Raw genomic sequence first — 20,656 nt, forward strand, 5'->3', positions numbered from 1 at the left:
CCAGCAGCCCCTCGGAGGCAGACAGACAGACAGACAGACAGACAGGGAGACACAGAGGTAGGGACATGGAGGGGCAGCCCAGACACGCATCAATGTCACGGGGAGGGCTGTGACAGCAGACAGCTCTCCCTGTCCCTGTGCTGCAGGCTGGAGCAGAGCCAGCCCCCAGGGCTTTTGTTCCACATCCCTGCAAGCCAGCACAGCAAATGCAAGGGTCAGCTTCAAAGCCATCTCTGCTGGAGGACTCGGGTCTAAAGGCACCATTGACACTGTCTCATCTCCATCCCACTGCTCCCCTTCCACCCTCCCAGGGGCCCAGCTGTCCTGTCTGGATGCAGACATGGGACAAACCTGCAAGTCCAGGGCAATAATTCCTGAGCATGAAGGGCAAATCCTCCGTGGCTGCAATCCCCCCCACAGGGACTGCCCACCCTCTCCCCCTCTGCTTCCCTGCAGCTGGGAATCAGGCTGAGAGCTCCCAGCAGCTGGGGGACACAACTTTTTGGACACAAAAAGCAGAAGAGCAGAGGTCAGTGACTGTGAGTACCCAGCACACTGCTCCAGACCAGCTGCTGATACCTGGGCTGGGCTTTCCTCATAATCTCACTGCAGCTCTGTAAGGCAGGACAGGAACAACACCACAGCACACCTCAGCTTCCAATCCCACAACTCCACAGGGACAGATTTTCCCTTCAATTCCCTACACCTAAGGTAAATCATGCACTGCTGTTTCTTGCCTCACCTGCCTGCAGGTGTGGCAGCTCTGGAGACATCAGCTGGTCCCTTCAGTCCCACTCAAGCCCAGGCTCGTGGCTCTGTGAGCAGCTCCAGTGCAGAGCCAGCAGCCCAGCCCTGCTGCCAGCCCCAGGCACCTGCTGAAGGCTGGCAGAGCCTGTGATACCAGTGGGTGACAGGCAGCAGCACTGCCCTGGGAGGTGTACAGGAGTCTGGGTCCCAGAAAACCAACAGCCAAAAGATCAGGGTTTCCCACAAACACTTCAAGAATGGGAATACCAAATTTTGGCCACATTTGGATGTCAGGCCTTCAAAGGGCACACTTCAGCCCTTGGCTTTTCTTTGCATCCTTCCCAATTCACTCTAGTCCTAGTTATCAAGGGGATGGCTTCCAAGGGCAACCTCACAAGAACTGACAGCCAAAGCAGCTATCAAAGTTTTCCAGAGACTGCAAGCCCCACAAACAGCACACCCACCTCTTCCCACTCCACCTTCCTGCCTGGTTTTTGTCACTGTCCAGCTTGCCCAGCACACAGATCTGACCACAAGATCACAGCTCTCCCTCAAATCATTAAATATTAGAAGCAAAAGTTGGAAGGAGCATTTTTCAGTGCACTTGCAGGTTTAAACCTCTCCACAAGTCCACACTCACAGCCTATAACTCCCAACTCATCTAAGCCCAATGGTCTGCAGCACCTTACAGACCCCTGTGACTGTGCCCCCACCCTGGCACCCACAGCTGGGCTCTCTGTGCTCAGCACATCCAGAATCAGGCAGGAATGGTTCCCATTGCCCTCCCAGGCAGTTTATCTCTGACTGCAGCCCCCAGGCTGTGAGCCAAGAGCCAGCCAGCCAACTGTCTCCCCTGGCAGGGACCTGAGAGCAAGCAGCCCTCTCACCAGTTGCTGCAAGAATGAGCTCAGTCTCTCCTCGATGCTTAAAGCTCTGCTGGAAAATTGCTGAGCTAGCAGAAACTGCCATTTCAGTTTTACCCATTTCCTGTTACTTGACAAAACAGTATCAGAGGGCTGAGCTCCTGCTACCCTGGGCTTTTGCCATGTTCCTGTTACAGCCACTGCCTTCAGCAGGTGAATACTGGCACATCTTGATTTCAACAGGAGCCAGGGCACAGCATGAATTATTTGTGGTAAGGCTGACCTATTTATCAGCAGAAAGACAGCATTCATTCAGGCCCAGATCCCCCAGAGGCTCTGGTGTCACTTTACCCACAGGACAATACAAGCCCATCACTATCTCTGTCCATCTCACTGGGAGCAGGGGTAACTGCCCTAGGCTGATCCTGCCACGCTCCCAGAGCTTCACCTGGAGCACAAGTGACACATCCACACCCCCTTTCACAGCAAACCACTGGCTTCTGCTCACCAGCTTTGATCAGTGTTTTGTGAGCATCAAAAACACACGTGGGAAGCAGAGCAGGGTGAATGTCACAGACATCTTTTATGAAAAATCCTTTTTTTAGGATTTTTCCTCCTGAGAAGCTTCAAGAACAAAATGTAAACATTGATTATCTACTGCTGTGGAATGCAACAGGTAGATCTTTGATTGGCCCATGTTGGTTGTTTTAATTAATGGCCAATCACAGTCCAGCTGGCTTGGGCAGAGAGTCCGAAGCACAAGCCTTTGTTATCATTCCTTCCTATTCTATTCTTAGCTGGCCTTCTGATGAAATCCTTTCTTCTATTCTTTTAGTATAGTTTTAATGTAATATATATAATAAAATAATAAATCAAGCCATCTGAAGCATGGAGTCAGATCCTCATCTCTTCCCTCAACCTGAGACCCCTGTGAACACCATCACAGGTGAACCCACAGAGCCTTGAGACAGGGAGCAGAGTCCCTGTGACAGCTCTGCTTCAGGCAGATCAGGCCAGAGGATGCCAGCAGTGTTTGCAGGGTGGCTGCCAAGTTCTGCTCAGGATCCTTCCCTGCACAGCTCCTGCTAAGCTCTTGTAGTGTCTAATCCTGGCTCCCATGCTCTGTGCACAGGCCAAGGGGTTTTTCACATCGAGGGGATGCTGAAGTCTTGGTGAAATGTTTCTGTAAAGCTTCTGTGAACACAGATCTGCACCAGGCCTTTGTGGACCATACCTTTGTCTGCCAGGGACAGCGTGCTGTTGAAGTACTGCTCCTCCACAGTCCAGGCTGTGTCATTGATCTTGTTGGACACTCCACAGGATCCAATGCAGCTCACCTTGATGGCTATGGAGAGACAGGACACACATCAGCACTGGGAGAAAGCAAAAGCTCAGGTTCAGTCCTGCCTCAGGTACTGCACTGTGCAGGAGCAGTGCTCATGTAAACACACACAGAGTGGGAAAATGGAGCAGAGGAATCAGGTCACACTTTCATTCCAAAAGTAGGTTTTCCAGCACTCCCAGCACAACTGAGCACTCCCTGCTACCCCAGTGCTATTCCTAGGTACTATCACCTTTGAAACCCTCAAGCTGGTGTCCTTGCACTGAGGAAGCCCTTACCAGCAGTGACTGCAGCTCCCTGACAGGCAAACCTCTCTCCCAAAGAAGCAGTGTTCCCTCCCAAAACATGCACCAGCCTTGGCACTCTGGCTGAGAGCAGAAGCCTTAGGTGTCACTGTCCAGACAGGGATGAGCAGTCAAGGACTCTGCTGCTCCCACCCCACGAGGAGCCAGGCATCCCACCGAGTGTCTCACCATCCCTGGGAGGAGAGACATGTTTGGCACAAGCCCATTCACCAGCTGAACAAGGAGTTCAAACAGCCTTGTCTGAAGCAGCAGCAGAGAGCTGGACTCCCCAGTGCAGCCTGGACAAGCTCTGCTGCTTGAATTCACAGCCCTGTCACCCTCAGAGGACATTCCCAGCCCCTGCTCATGGGCTCAGTCTCAGCTTTAATGTCTTGCAGGAAAAGCACTTTGCCATTAACACTTGTCCTGCATCAGGATCTCCAAAATGTCCATCCACACATCACTTCCCAGCCAGACAGCAGTTCTAAGGGAGTGGCTTCCTCCTCTGTTAGAGACACAGCGCTCAGCAAAGCCACACAGCAAGGTCTGGAAGCATCAGAGGTGCCATCTGACCCTCCCAAAAGCAAGGACAGTAATTTGACCTATGTTTGTGCCTTGCCTGGAGAAAGTCACCCCAAGAGCTCAGCCTGCAGCCTGGCTTTCGGAGGAGCTCCCCACAGACATCTTCAGTTAGTCTTGGCCAATACTCAGCAGGTTGAAATTAGATTCTGATGTCGACACTGGACCACAGAGACAGACAAACGTGACAGACTGGCCTTGCTGCACAGCAAGAGATGATCTGCACTGCTACCCCCACACAGGGAGGACACAGGCAGACCTATCATGGCACAAACAGAGCCTTCAGGGCTGTCCCAGCCTGAACATCTCCCACCTGAATCCCATCAGGTTTTGCAGGAGCTTAATTGGAGCCCACAGAACTCCCTTACCCCAGTGGCCAGGTGAATAGTTCTGCTGGCAGAAAGGTGACAGGATCCACCAGACAGATTCTTTCCCTGTTTGACCCATCTGCTCCCCTGTATTCCAGCTGCATCCACAGACAGCATCTCCCTGGGAAGCAGGTGGCCAGTTTGCTGTGGCTTAGGAGCTCTCCCCTCCCCAAGTGTCCTCAGCCCTGTTGATATCAACACCTCCCCCCACGCTACCCAAACACCAAGGGCTGCATTTATTGCTGCTTGCAAGCACCTCAAACAGCTCTCCAGAGCACCTGCCTGGCCAAAGTGACTGACTGGATACAGGATGGGAAGAACCCCAAATCCAGCCCTCTCTGCAGGGGCAGAGCTCTTACCCCAGTCACAGCCAGGGGGGTCATGCAGACAGGTGGAATGAGCTCCTCAGGGCTCAAAGTCTGTAATCCCACAAGGAAGAACAGCCTCCCCCTCAGATCTCCTGCCATACCCCCACAGCTGATCATGACCGTGAGATGAAGAGTCCCTTGCAGTCCAAGTGTTGTTCTACACTCAAGGACAAAGGATAAGCAGCTCCAGATGCCAACTCTCATTACCCAAACATCAATAACAGCAGCGAGGCTGACACATCACTGCCTCATGTCTGTGATGTTCTTCAGCATTTGCAAGGCAGGCAAAGATCAGGATAGCATGGCCTGGGATGGGAACTCCCCCACCACAGCACAGAGCACACCTGAGCTGATACAGGTGCCCTCCCGAGGTGAACATCACAATGAACCCTCCCCACACCCCCAGGTGACATCCAATCCTCTCTTTTGACAGGTGGCAGAGCCAAAGCCACAGAGGGGCCTCAGCATCAGGAGCAGGAAAGGTTTCAGCAGGGTGGTATCTACACATGGTGCCAAGCTCGGACACACTGCCACATTTCTGGGCTCACAACAAGCCTGTCCCACTCTGAATTAGCCTACAGAACACAGATGGATCCAGTCAGATCAAGCTCAGACTCACCCACTCCATTCCCTCATTTTCACACAGGAGATGTGAGCAAGAAAAGCCCAACCAAAAGCTGGAGAACATTCCCATCCTTCAGGAGCCACAGCCCCTGAGCAGGCTCCCCCTCAGCCTCCCTGCACAGCAGGAGTTTATAGATCACCACCATCTGTTCAATGCCCAGATAAGGGGCCCACAGGCTCTGACTGCAGCCCGATGCTGCACTGTGGTGAGGAGGCTCTCCTGTTCCAGGGAGGCAGGTGGGTGGGGATGCTCAGGAACACAGGCTGTGGCACAGCAGACAGGCTCAGCAGGCAGAGGCAGTGGGTTTGCAGTCTGACACCCAGAGCCAGCCCTGGCTGGGGCCCTGCTGCCATGGTCAAGCACTAGGGCTAAAGTCAGACCGTGTCCAAAAATCCCTCTCCAGCTTGCTGAGGAGTTTTCCAGCACAGGAGCTGTCAGCTCCAAGGCTTCCTAATTAACCACTGACATCCCAAACTGCATGGTCACAGCCAGCCTGTGCCTAGAGAGGAGGGGCAGTTCCTGAAGGGATTGCTCTGGGGCTCTGAGGGGTTCCAGTCCTTCAGCCCCACCAAGCCCTCTCCAGCCACATTCCCTGACCATCACTCACCCTGGGGTTGCCATTCCAGCCCCAAGCAACAGAAAGCAGCATTTCAGGCTGAAAAGTTTGAAGGAATTTCACTCTCCCCTTCCCTCTGTGCTCCCCAAAGTCCCCAGTGTCCCCTCACCAGGCACACCAAGTCAAGTGGGACAAGCCTTGGAGCAGTGCAGGGGGCAGAGATTTGTTACAGAGCACCTTCTCCAACCTGCTCCAGACACATGAGCACCCCACACCTCATTGGGGAAAAATGGGGTGGACAATAGCTCTGAGCTACTGCCCCACAGCTGACAGTGTGGCTGGACACAGGGATTGCATAACCCACCTCATCCCCCAGGCTCCTGGAGGAGCCAGCAGATCCCCAGGCCCCTGCAGGGTGGGTGATGTTGTCCAGGACAGCCAGAGAGCCCCCCAGTTTCACGCCCAGAGCAGGAAAGTCTGGCAGCTACAGGGCCAGGTTATCTGGGAGGTTTCAGAGGTGCCTGGTTCAACAGATCAAACCATTCATCTCACTCCTAACCAGGTTTTGGAACAGTGGACCATAAAATCAGCCTCTCCATGAGCATCCCATGGGCAGAGGGAGATACTGCGGACTTGCCTGGCTCGCTCTTGTACAGGCTCCTGCCCACAAGCAGGAGGAGGGACATGGATGTGTGACAAGCACAGCTCATGCACACGGCTCTGGGGGCAGCTGGAACCCAAAAATGGCATTATCAGGATGGACCTGGCAAAACCAGCACCATCACAGCTGCTGCAATGGAGCCACCTGAGCACAGAGCTTGTCAGGCTGCCTGTCAGGAAGCAAAATGCACAGTCTGAGCCTTTCCAAGGAAATCTGGGAACTGCCAAGCTGCAGACAGAGGAAATAAGAATAGTTTCTGCATCAGAATAGGCCAGTTCCAGTTATTAGAGACCCATTAAAAATGCCTCTGGAATCCAGGGCTACCAGTGGCCCCAGTCACCTCCCTCCTGCTCCCTGTTTACCCAGGCTGATTTGAATAAATACAGGAAAAAAACAAAGTCCAAAAACTGTAAAGGGAGGGGAAGGGGGAGGCAAAGAGAAGAAAAGAATGATGAAGCCATGCAGAAGGCAAGAGCCCTTCACCCCAGAGTCCCTGAGGGACTCAGGGAAGCGGGCAGCTCCGCATCCAGCCAGACACATCTTTAGCAACACGCTGCAGCACGCGCCAAGTGCTGGAAATAAAAGGAGACAGCTCAGCCATATCCATCTCTGCACAAAGTAAAAATAGAGATGCCAGGAGCTGGGCACGTCTGCCTCCTTCCAAGGTGATTTAAGGAGAGCAGCCATAGATTTCAAACTGCTTTTTCTCCTGACCCAGTGAGTTGCCCTCCTCGGGGGAGCTGGTGTGGCACCTCAGGCATGAGGAAAGGACAGCACACACATCCCCTCCTCTGCCAGGGGCAGGTTGTGTGTGCACATCCCTCCTTCCAAAATCCAGCCATGTGCTGAGCAAGCAGACACTCAATGGTCACCCTGCACTCAGCCCCAGTCCCAAGTGAACTTTCAAGTCCCACCTGTGTCACACACCTGCTACAACAGGTATGGGCAGAGGGGGAGGGAAGAGGCTGTTGCATCTTGGTCAGCTTGGATTTTCTAGGCTGGGCAGGGGAAGCAGCAAAACCAGTTCATAGAATCATTGAATATCCTGAGCTGGAGGGACCCACAGGGATCCCCCAGCCCAGCCCCTGTCCCTGCCCAGACCCTCCACCATCCCCACCCTGTCCATCCCTGGCAGCGCTGTCCAAAGGCTCCTGGAGCTCTGGCAGCCTCGGGGCCGTGCCCATTCCCTGGGCAGCCTGGGCAGTGCCAGCACCCTCTGGGGGAAGAACCTTGCCCTGAGCTCAGCCTGAGCTGCCCTGGCCCCTGACACAACCTGACACAGCTGGAGGTGGCTGTTGCAGTTGGCAGCAGCTCAAGCAGGACAAACAGACCCTCCTGTCATTCCCTTTCCTCCGCAAGGACGGATGAAGAGCTGGCACCTGAGCTCTGAAATGGCACTGGAATGTCCTTACAAACAGCCTGGGGTTTTGCCAGCTGAAGCTTACCCGGGTCACCACGTGGCCTCAGCCATGTCTGCTGCACCCAGAGGCTCCAGCTCTCCCTGCTGCAGGGAAGGAGGAGCCCAGCCCTGCACACGTGGGATGAGATGGATGGCAGAGCCACTGTGCCTGCAGTGACCCCACACAGCACAAGGGACCAGGGCATGCTTTAGTGACAGAATCAGAGGGCACCCAGGGACTCAGATACCCTCTGGAAAACTCCTGCATGCCTGGATCCAGCTAACAAGGGAGCAGAGGAGGAGAAAGTGCTGTGGCAGTTGTGGGAGTCAAGTGAGTGTGCACCAGAGAAATCTTCATTTCATGGAAACCAGGCAGAGGAAGGCAGAGCCCCCTTCCCTCATCCCTCTCCATCAGAGCCATGGCAGACACTGATCACCACATTTTAACCGATTCTCCCAAGCTGCCAGGGACTCTCCAAAGCTGCAGGGACTCAGAGCATCCATGAGCTGGGAATGAGCCATTTTCCATCCCAGAGACCAGGAGCAGCCTTGGGAGAAGGGGGTGAAGGATCCCCCTGAGCCCCAACCCCTCCCCAAAGCATGGCAGTAGGGACCTGGTTTTGGCAGAAGGATGGGCTGTCACAGGAGGGGCAGCAGGAGGTCACCTCAACACAACACCACAGCTCCACCTTCGAGTGACACCTCTGGGTTCAGCAAAGACCACAAATTTGGATTCACCCTGAGATCCTCCAACCTGCATCTGTGTGAAAATGAGGGGTCTGAGGTTCCCACCCTGGGAGCAAAGCAGGACCAGATAGCACTGGAAAAATGGAAAGCCTGGGAGAGAGCAAGACCCATAGGCAGAGGAAGTTACTCTCAGTTTGTAATCTGTACTATCAGGCTGGGTAATTCCTAGAAAAGTTCCATGAGAAGTGGACACCAAGAGAGCAGGATGAGGTTTTTCTACTGATGGCCTTTACACAGAAACACACCCATACAGCTGCAGAAAGGACTGAGCAGGAAGGCTGGAAACTCACGAGACACACAAGTCCCTCGTGCATGAATATATAGAGACACTACTAATTAAACCAACAGCTCCTAATTAAATCTCAGCTGTCCCCATCCTTCTGGGTCCATCCTGTCAGTTCTTGAGACACAAATAGTCTTGAGCATTTCACAAGCCAGTGAGGCAAGAGCAGAGCTCACAACGAGTGCTGGAGGCAGCAATGGGTTTGGCACAAGGTTAAGGATTGTCTGGGGAGGTTTTTATCTTCTTCCTTCACAAGAACCCAGCACAGGGGCAGGAAAGAGGTCTGGCCTCCAACGTGGAAGGAGAGGAGTTGTCTAGAAGAGTAGTCTGTGCTTTCCATCTCGAATCAAATTCAAGCCTGTAGGCAGACCCTGGGAGGTGACTTGTCTGGAGCTGGCACATAGGGAGCAGCATCTCCCACAGCACCAGCAGCTCCTGGAGCACTTGGCTGCTGCTCCCTGTGCCCCAGGGGTTCATCCCACCTCCCACAGCCCTCACAAGCTCACAGCCAGTGCAGCTCTCTGCTCGGAGGCTCAGACAGGCTCCCAGTGAAATTCTGAGTGGTTGCTGTGTCTGACCCCTCTCTGTCCCTGTGCTAATGCTCCTGCCACACACGAGCCCAGCTGCAGCCCCTCTGCAGAGGCACAAACTTTAGCACCATTTAGCCCCCAGAAGCAAGAGCAACCTCTGCTGTTCAGCCATTCCTTCCCCAGGCTGGCACTTGCCCTCTGCACCCACAAGGGGCTGGACCAGCCAAACCCCTCACAGCAATGCAAGGGACAGTCCCTCCCTCCCCAACCTTTCAGTGTGCTGATTTCCAGGGCACCAGAGCCAGCCCTACAAATCCAAGCTCAGTAAATGTAATCCCAAGAGCCAGCAGTGCCTGTTGCCCTGGCAGTGGCCACAGGGCTGTATGTGTCCACTGCCAGGCTGAGGCAGGAGGACCCACCTGGGTGTCCCACCCAACCTGCAGGAAGCCCAGACCCTCCAAAGAACCCCACACTGTAGGAAGGCTGAAGCAGCTCCTCAAGACAGCCTGGAAAAACCCCACCTGTAGCAGCCCCAGGGGAGTGACAGCTCTGCCACAGGGGCAAAGTGACCCACAGTCATTATCTCAGCTATGCATGAATTATTTCAGCCCAGCCTGAGGAGGGGCAGCAGTATGGACACACAAGGATGGCCTCATTCCAGCAGCGCAGAAACCTCCAAAGGGAGGCTGGGCAGGTGTGTACCTGCAGAAAAGCAGGAGAACAAATCTTCTAAGGCCTTTCCCAGGCAGGTCAATCCTTCCCCCCACTGCAAGCATTTTCTTCCATCAGGCTGAGAGCAGCAGGAAAACCTACATTTCCAGCTCCTCCCCAAAACCTAGGGCCAACATAAATCCTAAGACAAAAAAGCCAACCCTTGGGCTCCTGTTTAGAACTCCTGCTCAAACCAAAGGCTTTTCTCCCTTGTGGAGCAGACAGGTTTATTTATAGCATCACAGTGTTTTATCAGCAGGCTGGCTGCCCTCAGAGGAAGGGGGTCATCTCAAACATCTGGAATTAAATCCTCAGCTGAGCACACTTAACAAGCCTGGCTCTGCACACATCGGGCTGCAGGGGGAAAACTCACCAGTGAACAAGGCCACACAGGCTGTGGCAGGGGGATGAACACGTGCCACAAAGTCTGTGCCTTGGATGGGCCAGAGGCAGCTCCTTAGCAACAGGCATGAAACACCACAGCACCTGCACTCAGGGCCTGACTAAGGGGCTTCACCCCATGCAGCCCCTCAGCCCAGCCCCACCATGCTGCTGCTGCTACGACCTCCTCACTGCTCCCCAAGCATGCTCCAGAAGGGGATGCTGGGGCAATCCTTTCTCCAATACTGCCTCTTGCAAAACCAGGACAAGTTTGAGACTTTTCTTAAGCTCCAGAATGATGTGGGCCCCAGTGCTGAGGCACACAGACTGGGAAGAGGAGGGGAGAAGTGGGCTTGTTCTGCTCAAGAGCCCACAGTGGCAGAGGTGGTTGTACCATAACAGCCAGGCAGAGTCTGGACATGTCCTGGCAGTGCCTCAGACCAGTTTTGGGAGCCCAGACTTTCATCCCATCCCAAACAGGTGGCACAGTCCAGCAGAGCTGCTCCACACAGTGCCACGCCCAGGGCAGAGGTCAGCGATGTCATTCCTTGGGTATTCCTGCAAGGAGAGCAACTGTGCCCCACCCCAGCATGCTGAGGGACCATCCTCTTCCTCCCAGGCCAGGCTGGCAGACACAGGCACCCTGACATGCTGGGAACAGCCAGATCAAGCAGCAGTGAGAAGCTACTTGGCACAGAGAGGCAGATCTCACATCTCCCCAGGAATATCTCCATGCCAGCCACCCACCTGAGCCACGCTGCCAGCGCTCACAGCCTCCTCCTCTCCCAGCATCCATCCCTACAAGTATTGGAGGGGAAAAGCAGGGAGGTTGCAGAGGAGCAGAAGGCTGGAGGAGAGATGGAGGCAACGTTTCATGTGGAGCTTCAACTGCTCCAGGGTGTGAAGCCAACTTTTATCTCAAAAGGTTTCTTTCCTTTCTGCTACTCTGGACAGAAATTCAGAGTGGGAAACTGTGACCTGTTTGCAGTGCCTGCCTTCCCCCTAGAACTGCATTTGAAGCTCACTTCTGTTCAGGTCATCCATGAGGAAGCAGCTTCTGTTGCTCTCAGGGATGGACTGGGATGGGACCAAGCTCCAGGCAGCCAGCACAGGAACATCTCATACTTAGGATCTCAAGCAGGGCCCACAAAAGTTTTACTCATGATGCCCTGCACAAGACAGATTTATTTTAATAATTTTAATGTAGATTTAATTTACTCCACCTTTCTCAGGGGACCTAGGTAATAAGCTGGATTTTGTGAGCCCTGAATTTAAGTAAGCTATCCTCTTCAAAGTGAAATAAGGCTCTACATACATAAGCAGTCAGAGCATCTTAATCTTCAGCACTTGGCCCCTAGAGCAGCCCCGTGGGAAGGGAATGCAAGTCCCAGATGCCCCACATGCAGCCAGACAAGTGGAACAGAATCAGCAGCTCACCCTGGCTCACAGGAATGCTGATGGATGCCAGGACCTGCCAGCACTCAGCACTTCAGCCAGACAGGGACCACAGCCACCCTTCCTCAGACTGAGCAGTGCTAAAACAGAAGTGAGGAATGTCATTTTTTTATAGCTTGCCCAAAGTGAAATAGGTTTCCACCCAGCACTTAACACTACTTTAGGCCAGGGGAGTTAAGATATTCTGGTACAATTGACTTGGCTGTCTAAAAAAGGAAGAACTGAGCAAGAAACTCCACCACAACCTACCACAGAGCACTGCAGATCCCAGGGGGATGTGCTGGATGCTGGTGTAAGAAAACGCCCCTTTAAACTCATTAACAAACTCGATTGTTCTTTGCCAGCAAGTGCAAAGCCTGGCACCTTTTCCCACCTCGCTGGCAGAACAACTGTGATTCCCGTGGAAAAGGAGCAGCCAGGGAGGCTGAGCTCTCTGATGTGCTGGGAACACACCTCTGTCCTGGGAACCACCTCTGCCTGTGACCCCCACGGCCCTGCCCCACTCTCCCCACAGCCTGAGCAGGTCTGACAGCTCTTTGCCCAGACAGCCCCTCTGCCCCCGCCGCAGGAGCATCTCCCTCCACGCTGGCTGCAGAAGCCACTGCAGAAGATAAACAGCCGACTGATCAGGTTTCCCTACTCACCACAAAGAGGTTGATTAAACAGCCGACTGATCAGGTTTCCCTACTCACCACAAAGAGGTTGATTCACAAGAGCCTACTCCCTTTTCAGACTCTTTCTAAATAAATGCTTCAAAGACTTCTGGAAATTCATGCTTAACAGGCTTACTGTAATACCAGAGCAGCAGGGCTCCTGTGGGCCAGGCTCTGCAGTGGGACTGAGTCACGCTCATTTTCTTCTGAGACTCTCAGATACCCTTTTCTAAGAGGTAAGGCTACAAATCCTGTGGGCTGATGCTCATTTTGGGAGACCCTCACTGCCACCCACGACACAGCCAGACACAGCTCTCTTGGCCTCAGCAACAGACAGCCCTGCAGATGTAAGGTTCAGGAGAGATGACACTTCTCCATCCCCTCCTGGGGCTCAAGGGATGCTCCTGGGCACAGATTCCCCATCACCCACTCTCCAGATGAGGAGCACATGCAAAGTCAGCCCAGCATCTGGTGGGGCAGGAGGTCTGTCACAGGCTGGACACCCCTGGGGCTGCGAGGACTCAGCACAGGGCACATTGTCACAACCCAGTGTCCTGAGCAAGCCCCTGCCTCCATGGCACAAGAAGGACTAAAGCAGCACACTCAGGACTGCTCAGCCATCCTGGGAACAGGAGTTTTGGTGGGAGGGGTTGGAGCCCACTTACAGGGACAGGAGGCAGAAGCAAGGAGTCAGGCAACCACGTGGAACCACATCAGGGTCCATCCTCCTGCTGCTCCAGGCACTGAACTCACAACTCAGCACACAGAACTGCTGAGACACCTCCAAATGATTTAGAGCTGCTGCAGCTCCCAAGCACGAGCCAGGAGCCAGCTCCCCTCCTCCTAGAAGGGGAGGTTTCAAGGGCTTTTTCTTGAAGAGCTTTATTTACAAGCAGTAAAGCAAGCCTGCATTTAGTGCCTCCTCATCCTGGCCAGGTACCAGCACAGGCAGGTTCTTGTTGGGGAGGCAGGAAGGCACAGCCTGGGATGAGAGATCCCAGCCTCACCTGCTCCCTGCTGAAGATCCCAGCCCAGGATGAGAGATCCCAGCCTCATCTGCTCCCAGCTGAAGATCCCAGCATGGGATGAGAGATCCCAGCCCAGGATGAGAGATCCCAGCCCCGCCTGCTCCCTGCTGAAGATTCCCCACTGAGCTCTCCTGCACGGCCTTTGCATGTCTCAGTTGTCAAGAAATCTCCCAACCCCAGCATCTTCAGAGAAAACAGCCAGAATCCACTTCACTAAGCATAAGAGCTGCTCCTGTGATTTTCTTTGATGCCATTCAACACAAGCAGCTGGATTCTCTATTTATAGCAAGATCATCGGTTTGGAAAGACGACTTATGTTCTTGTTATCACCAGAGCACCAGATACATAACAAATCCTTGCTGTGCTGTTAGTGCTACAGGTTGGTAGGACAGTCCTCATGGTCAGGCTGGGCTCCTCAGAGATCCAAGCGGACAGAAAAGGAACATCTGGGACCTGAGCTGAACCTCTTGCCCTGACAATAATCCCCATCGAGGAGGCTCCAATTTCTACCCATACACTGAGCATTCCTCTCTAGAGTTGTTACCTTCCAAGCCAGTTTTATCCCACTCTTATTGCAGGGAATATTTGGGATTCAGGAGGGTGTTTTTGGGAGGGATGAACAGTGAATTGCTGCAGCATTGTTACCTCTGGTCTGAGCTGCCTGAGCCAGAACAACTGTCAGAGAGCAGAGCGCTGTCAGCAAGAACAAAGGAGTGGAAGTCATAAGCATTAGTGCTCCAGAAATGATTCATGATTCTTGGAAACAGATTTTGCTACAGATATCTGACAAACTCCAGTTTTTAACAAAGGTTAAGGTGCTTAGAGATCAGGGTGTTTTTAAACCAGGTCTCTAAATAATTCCAGGTTGGCACTAGCTTGTCACCCTCATCTTGTCAAGGGAGTCAAAAGCAGCTCAAGACTCACCTTAGGACACCCCATACCCTCTCCACTACCATCATGCAGCATCTCAAGATCCCAATACACCTGTGAGAATTTATTCAAGCCACGCAACTCAAACCCATGGCACTGGCCACCCCTCTGCACAGAGCAATACCCAGCCACAGGTACCCACACTGGGGTGAAAGGCCGCTGCCCACAAACTTAGGGACAGCAAAACACCTCACTCCCAGCTGACTTGTGCACCTCATCACTCACTTTTTATTTGCCAGAGAGAGAGTGAGGAATGGGGATTTGCTGTTTAAAAGCCATCACAAGCAGACAGAAGCCTGAACACCTTTGTGGTATGGATCCATTTCACCTCTGTTTTGGATCCTGAGCACAGCCCAGGGACTCTGAGCACATGCAGGCACAACTGTGCACAAGGCAAAAATATGCTGACTGGCAACAGTCTGGTCCTTTGCTCATTTTCTCCTCTCCTAAGCACTTTGCATTTCTGCACGAGAGATTTGAAGAGTGACAGATTTTAAGAGCAGCACAAAGAGGCAATTAACTTCCACAGCAATTCCTGTTGCCAGACTCCAGAGGTCACAGCAGTAGCCTAAAGGCTGTACATTGGATATCTCAGCAATCAGCCCTCAAGAAAAGAGGCACCAAACCAAAGCCCAGCCCCTGGCATGTTTGCCAGGCCATTTCAGGAGGAGCTGCCCTGAGCAGGAGAAGGAAAAGACCTTCCCCAATGCCTGGCAGAGCACCTTTCTCTCTGCTCTGGCACAGGTCAGGTCTGCAGCAGCCCTGCAGCACAACCCAGCCACCCCATACGCTTCATCTCTTGGAAGGGCCTGAGCATCCCCTCTCTGGATAGCAGAGGATGATCCACATGTCCATCCTCTTCTTACTGGCCATGAGAGCCTCTAGCAAGTCTTCACCAAGCCAAGTGACAGCTCTGTGTCTTCTACACACCTACTTCTTCCCTGGGGATGACTTACAGCACAAAGTATTCCACAACAAGCTCCGAGTGGAGCACGCCCATCCATGCACCTCCGTGGCTGCTCCTCCTCTCCCAACACAGCCAGGGATAGGGAGCTGCCTTGGGATGAGAGGGATGGAAACCCACAGGCTTCTTCCTCCCAGCCAGGGAGCCTCCCTGCCGCCTACCTGACTCCAGCCCAGAAAGACAAGCTGCATCTCTGACAGCTCTGCGCCGCTCCAGGGAAGGGATAAGCACTCACACCCCGTTTGTCACACTTGGAAGCAAATCAGACAGACAGAACTCCACTCCACTTGTCCTCCCATTTTGTTAAACAAGGGATGGGAGGCCGTGGCACGTCTCCTCGCCAAGGAAAGCAGCGAGCAGTTTTTCAGCTGAGCACGAGCGGTGCGCGGGCGGGGGGAGCGGCTCACTGCAGCGACAGAGACACAAACCCATCTCATGATTAGTTATTGACTCCAGAGGAGCTGGAGCTCTAGCAGCAAGCCAGCCAGGAGAGCAAAAATCCCTCTTTTGTTCCCCAGCCTCAGACAGAGTTGGCCACACAGCTCCCTGCTGTCTCGCTTCACACAGTGAGAAAAGAAAGTTAATCCAGCTCCCCTCCAGCAGGAGCCATCCAGCCTGAGGGAGTGATGCTGCAGAGCCATCCCTGAGCATTCCTGAGCCTGGCCTCATCCTGGCACCCACCACTGCTGGTGGATACCAGACAGCTCAAGGACCTCATGGGACATTGCCAGGATCACCAGGGACAGCGCCCTCCAAACTCCCAGGTCTAGCTCAGCTCTGCAGGCAGCACACTCCCTCCCCACAGTGCCCCCAAAGCAGGGAGCAGCCATGGGGTCCCTGCTGCCCCCATGGTGAGTAGGTGACCCAGGGATCCCTGCTGCCAGCACAGGCATTTCCAATCCTCCTTTGCAGACAAACTTCTGACTCAGGAGAGAGCCAGACCACTATGCAGGGACTGAATCCACTTTTTCCCCAGCACTTTCCCAAGCCACAGCCTTCCTGCAGGAACAACGTTTTCCACTGTACCAGAGGTCAAGTGGTAGGAGAATCGTGGCCAACAAAGTCCTTTGGTGTCATCCCTTCCCCTCAGGAAGGGCACAGGTTACACACACGTCAGAACCACCAAACCCAAATTTCTCCCTGCTGCCCTTCTAGGGAACAGAAGTTACCTTTTAGTTTGCACACCTGATCCAGGATTTCAGAGCCCTGCTCTTCATCCCCCTTCCCCACCAGCTTTCTCTGTTCTCCATACGAGAAGTGAGAATATTTACTACATTTAAGATCAGAGAAGAAAATTATGATTCATAGGCTCTCCACTCTGTGGAAATGGGAATTATGTATCTGTATTTCTAGAGCATGAACAAACATGAGTTCTTGTGCCTATAGCTTTGTAGTTCAAGGAGGTGATTTTAAAGTCAACTCATCCCTGCATAAACCTGGCCAGCCAAATAACAGAATGGAGAATAGCAAAGTGCTGAAATCTGTTCCGGAAAGCACTTGCTGTTTCTTTGCTCTTGGTGACCTGGCAGAGAGGGCTGTTATTTTAACATTACGCTTACTGAAGCCTTGCTGAACGGCAGGCGGGACCAAAATAATTCACATGGCCCCTGGAAGCCACAGAGTTGAGAGGAAAGTGCTCCAGCATCTCCAGGCAGCACAAGCCTTTGTTCCCACATGCTCCTGCCGGCAACCAGAACTGCCTGCCCTGCTCCAAATGAACTGGCTTCCCTCCTCCTTCCCCACAAATTAACTCCATCTCCAGCTGTCCCTGTGCAAGCTTCCTGTAAGATTAATTATTCTTTGTACACACATGTTTGATGATTTACCCAGCAAACCAGGCACAATGATCAGGAATTCTCCATTTCCATCAGCGCTCTCCCCTGAGGCTCTGAAGTTTTCTGGGCAGGTCCTTCACCCTGGCACAGGCACAGGAAGAAGTGTGACTCCTCAGAAGGTCCACGTGGGTCACCAGGACCAGTCAGTGTTTGTGATGCTGCTGCAAGGTCAGCTGAAGAAGATGTGCTCCTGAAGAGCCCTCACTGCCAGTCAGCAGGGCTGGCACTGATGCCAGTCTAAGTGGGAACATGAATGATCCCAAAAGGTGTGTCCCCAGCTATGCTGTCCCATGACCCAAGTTTTCTCCTGTGTTTAGCAAGGCACAACGAGCTGTGTTTGTTTGCACTGTCACCTTTCAGAAGGTGTAATTTTCAAGAGCCAGAAGTTACCGTGTGAGGAGTCACCTAGAGGCTGGTTCCGGCTGTGATCTCACACCACAGCACCGAGAAGTCACCGCGCCGGGCTCGCCTGGCTCAGGAAATGGAAAGCAGCAAGTTGTGGGGCTGTGGGCCAGACCTGCCAGGGGTGAGGAGTAAACTCCTGGAAGCAGTTTATTAGCCTGGAAAGTCACAGTTGGCCACAGAAGGTGTGTGGGGGGATATATACAATGTAAGATGAGTTGATGCCACCCAGCTCTCCCCACAGCCCAGCAGGAAGCCAGAGCATGTCACGCTGGCTGATCCCTCCTGTGCTGAGCCCACAGAGCTCAACAGGGCTCACAAGTCCCTTTAAGATCTCTTTCAGCAGGTAGTCACCTGCTGTAACACCAAAAAGGAAGTTTCAGCAGCTACATGAGCCTCTTCCTCTGAGGGTGAGACATTTCCTTCATCCAGAAAGGAGAGGGTGCCCAAGAGATCAAGTGTGGAGGGTTTAAGCACCAGAGACTGTGAGATACACAGCAGGAGGGAGAACACACAACAAAGAGTCACCTTGTGCTTGGCAGAAGTTGGTTTCACATCCAAATGTGACCTAACTGGGTGAGTTCTGACACCAGTAATGGAAAGTTTCTACCCTGGCTCATGAAGCCACTGTACAGGAAACAGCCTAGAAGAGCTGCTCAGTGACCTAAGCACAATAGAAGCATCAACCACATGGAGCCCACCTCAGATTTTGGCTGGATGCTCCTGACAGCTTTTCTAGAACTCAGCTGCCCCAGCTCTTTCCAAAATCCCTGCACTAGCCCCAAACACCAGATCCCACAGCAAAACCCCTCCTGAGTTCAGGACCTGCACTTAACAGCAGACCCCGATGCTTCTCAGAATCAAAGCAATAAGGAAGCAGAAAGAATGTCTAGAACAAAGAGACACCTTTCTCCTTCCCTACAACACCACCAGGAAGCAGAGGAGAGCTGGTGTAGAGCAGAACCTGGCAGGTCCTCCCCAAATGGGAGTTGTAGAGGCAGCAGCAAGTTGCTTTGGCCAGCTGGCAGCACAAGGGGCCAGCACACCAAACCCTCCAAAGCCAAACTCCTGTCCCTCCCAAGGAGCACCTTCAGGAATGGGTGGAAGGCAATGGGATGGGCTGAGGAGGGAAGTCAGCCAGACTTCATTATGAACATCTTTGCTGGAAGTACATCTGGGAGTACTCTCCACTGAGATAAACGCTGGATCTGCAACTGTTTTGCTCTGACAGGAGTTAAACAGGCTACAAGTTTACACTTGTCCTAGATACTTTTTTTTTCCACAAGAAGCTTCCAAAAGCTATTGCAGACAACTGGGAGAGGTGCTCTCAAAAGCAAGGCACAGGCAAGCATAGGCATCATCATCCAGGCTGACAGCTCTTGAACAGAGACTTCGCATTTTACATTACTTGGTCTTTTTTTCCCCCTCCAATAATTTGTTACAAAGGAAGAAGCATGCACACACAAGAAGCAAGCAAGACCTCAGGGAAAACAGCAAATTGGTTCACATTTCCACAGCACTGAGCACAAAGCTGACTTGCAAATGCGAATGACTTCTCTCAGGCGGGGGAGGAAGCTCCCAGTTTGGATGATCCGAGCCCAGCCGCTCATTTCCCTGCAGTCCAGCCCCATCCCTGTGCCCTGACGGACTGCACCAGCCACGAGCATGGCCCGAGCCCTGCGCGGAGCAACAACAACCTGCTAGCCCAACACCTCCTGCTCCAGACCGCTGCTGCCCAGCGGGCACTCACAGCACCTCGTACACACCGCGGACATCTCCCACACCAGCAGAGCCACAACTCAAGCGCCCGAGTTCATTGGAGATGTTACAACACGGCTGCTCGCTGCGGACGGTGCCTGCGAGCCTGGGTGGGTACCGCTCCTGCCAGGACACAGCAGCGCCCATCTCCTCCCTCCTGCCCCGGCAGGGACGGCATCGGCCACCGGGACACGGCATCGCCCACCTCCTCCCATCGCCCTGCCCTAACACATTCGGGCTCCGTCCGACCCAGGGGCACCAGGCTCGGGGTTCGGGCGATGCCGGCAGCTCTGGGAAGCCGCAGGACTCCGGCAAAGCAGAACGAGACGGGCGAGCCCCTCCACCGCCTCCCGCTGCCACCCTGGGCACCCGCCAGCTCCGGAGGCTGCTGAGGCACAGCCCCGAGCTGGGCTGTTTTGGGAAGGGGGTTGGAAGGATGTTTCCTTATTTATGGGATAGGAGTTAAAAGTAAGAGGAGGAAGCGGAGGAGGAAATAATCCAGCAGGTTGCTCCCATCGGCCCCTCCCGGCCGCCGCATGGCAGCGGGGGCAGCAGCGATGGGGCAGCCCCATAGACGCCGGTCCCCAGAGCCGGGGAAGGGAGCCCGGCCGCTCCCCGGCACCATCCCCGGGGCGCCCGGCGGGCCAGGGCAGCTCGGGAACCCCTCCCCGGGATATCCGCCCTGCCGTGTGGCCCCGCGGGCGGCGGGCACGGCAGGGCACGGCAGGCCGCGGGCTCACCTCGGTACTGCAGCGAGCCCGAGAGCCGCACGGTGACGGTGCCGGCCAGCGGCTCGCCGGGGCTGTAGACGACGCGGCTGTCGCCCAGGCGGATCTCGAAGAGCTGCACCTTCCCCATGGCCGCGCCGGCCCGGCCGCTCTCCTCCGCTCCGCTCGTACCTGCGGCCCGCGCTGTGCCTGCCCCGGCGGGCGGGACCGCCCCGCGCCCGCCCCGCCCGCTCTGAGGGAGCGGGGCGGGCCCGAGGCAGCGGCGGCGGCCGGGCCGGGCCGGGGGCTGCGGGTGGGTCCCTGAGTGCCGAGGGAAGGGACAATTGTGCGGCCAGGCTGAGGGAAAGGAGCAGGCTGTGGGGCTGGGCTGTGAGGGAAGGGGTAGCTGGTGGATCCCTCACTGCTATGGGGTCAGGCGATGAAGTAAGGGGTAGCTGATGGATCCCTCACTGCTATAGG

At 54.2% G+C, this 20,656-nt stretch overlaps 1 protein-coding gene across 1 annotated transcript in view; it reads right to left on the minus strand.

Moving 5' to 3' along the window:
- Positions 1-20,375, minus strand: part of ARRDC1 (arrestin domain containing 1) — a 39,182-nt gene extending 18,807 nt beyond the window's left edge. The window contains exons 1-2 of the mRNA XM_030961394.1: positions 20,210-20,375; positions 2,845-2,955 (exon numbers count right to left, since the gene is read on the minus strand). Coding sequence (XP_030817254.1) covers positions 2,845-2,955; positions 20,210-20,327 — 229 coding nt within the window. The 5' untranslated portion in view covers positions 20,328-20,375. The remainder of the gene's footprint in view (positions 1-2,844; positions 2,956-20,209) is intronic.
- Positions 20,376-20,656: the final 281 nt, after the last annotated feature.

This window comes from Camarhynchus parvulus, chromosome 17 (assembly GCF_901933205.1).
Source record: "Camarhynchus parvulus chromosome 17, STF_HiC, whole genome shotgun sequence".
NCBI classification, from domain to species: Eukaryota; Metazoa; Chordata; class Aves; order Passeriformes; family Thraupidae; genus Camarhynchus; species Camarhynchus parvulus.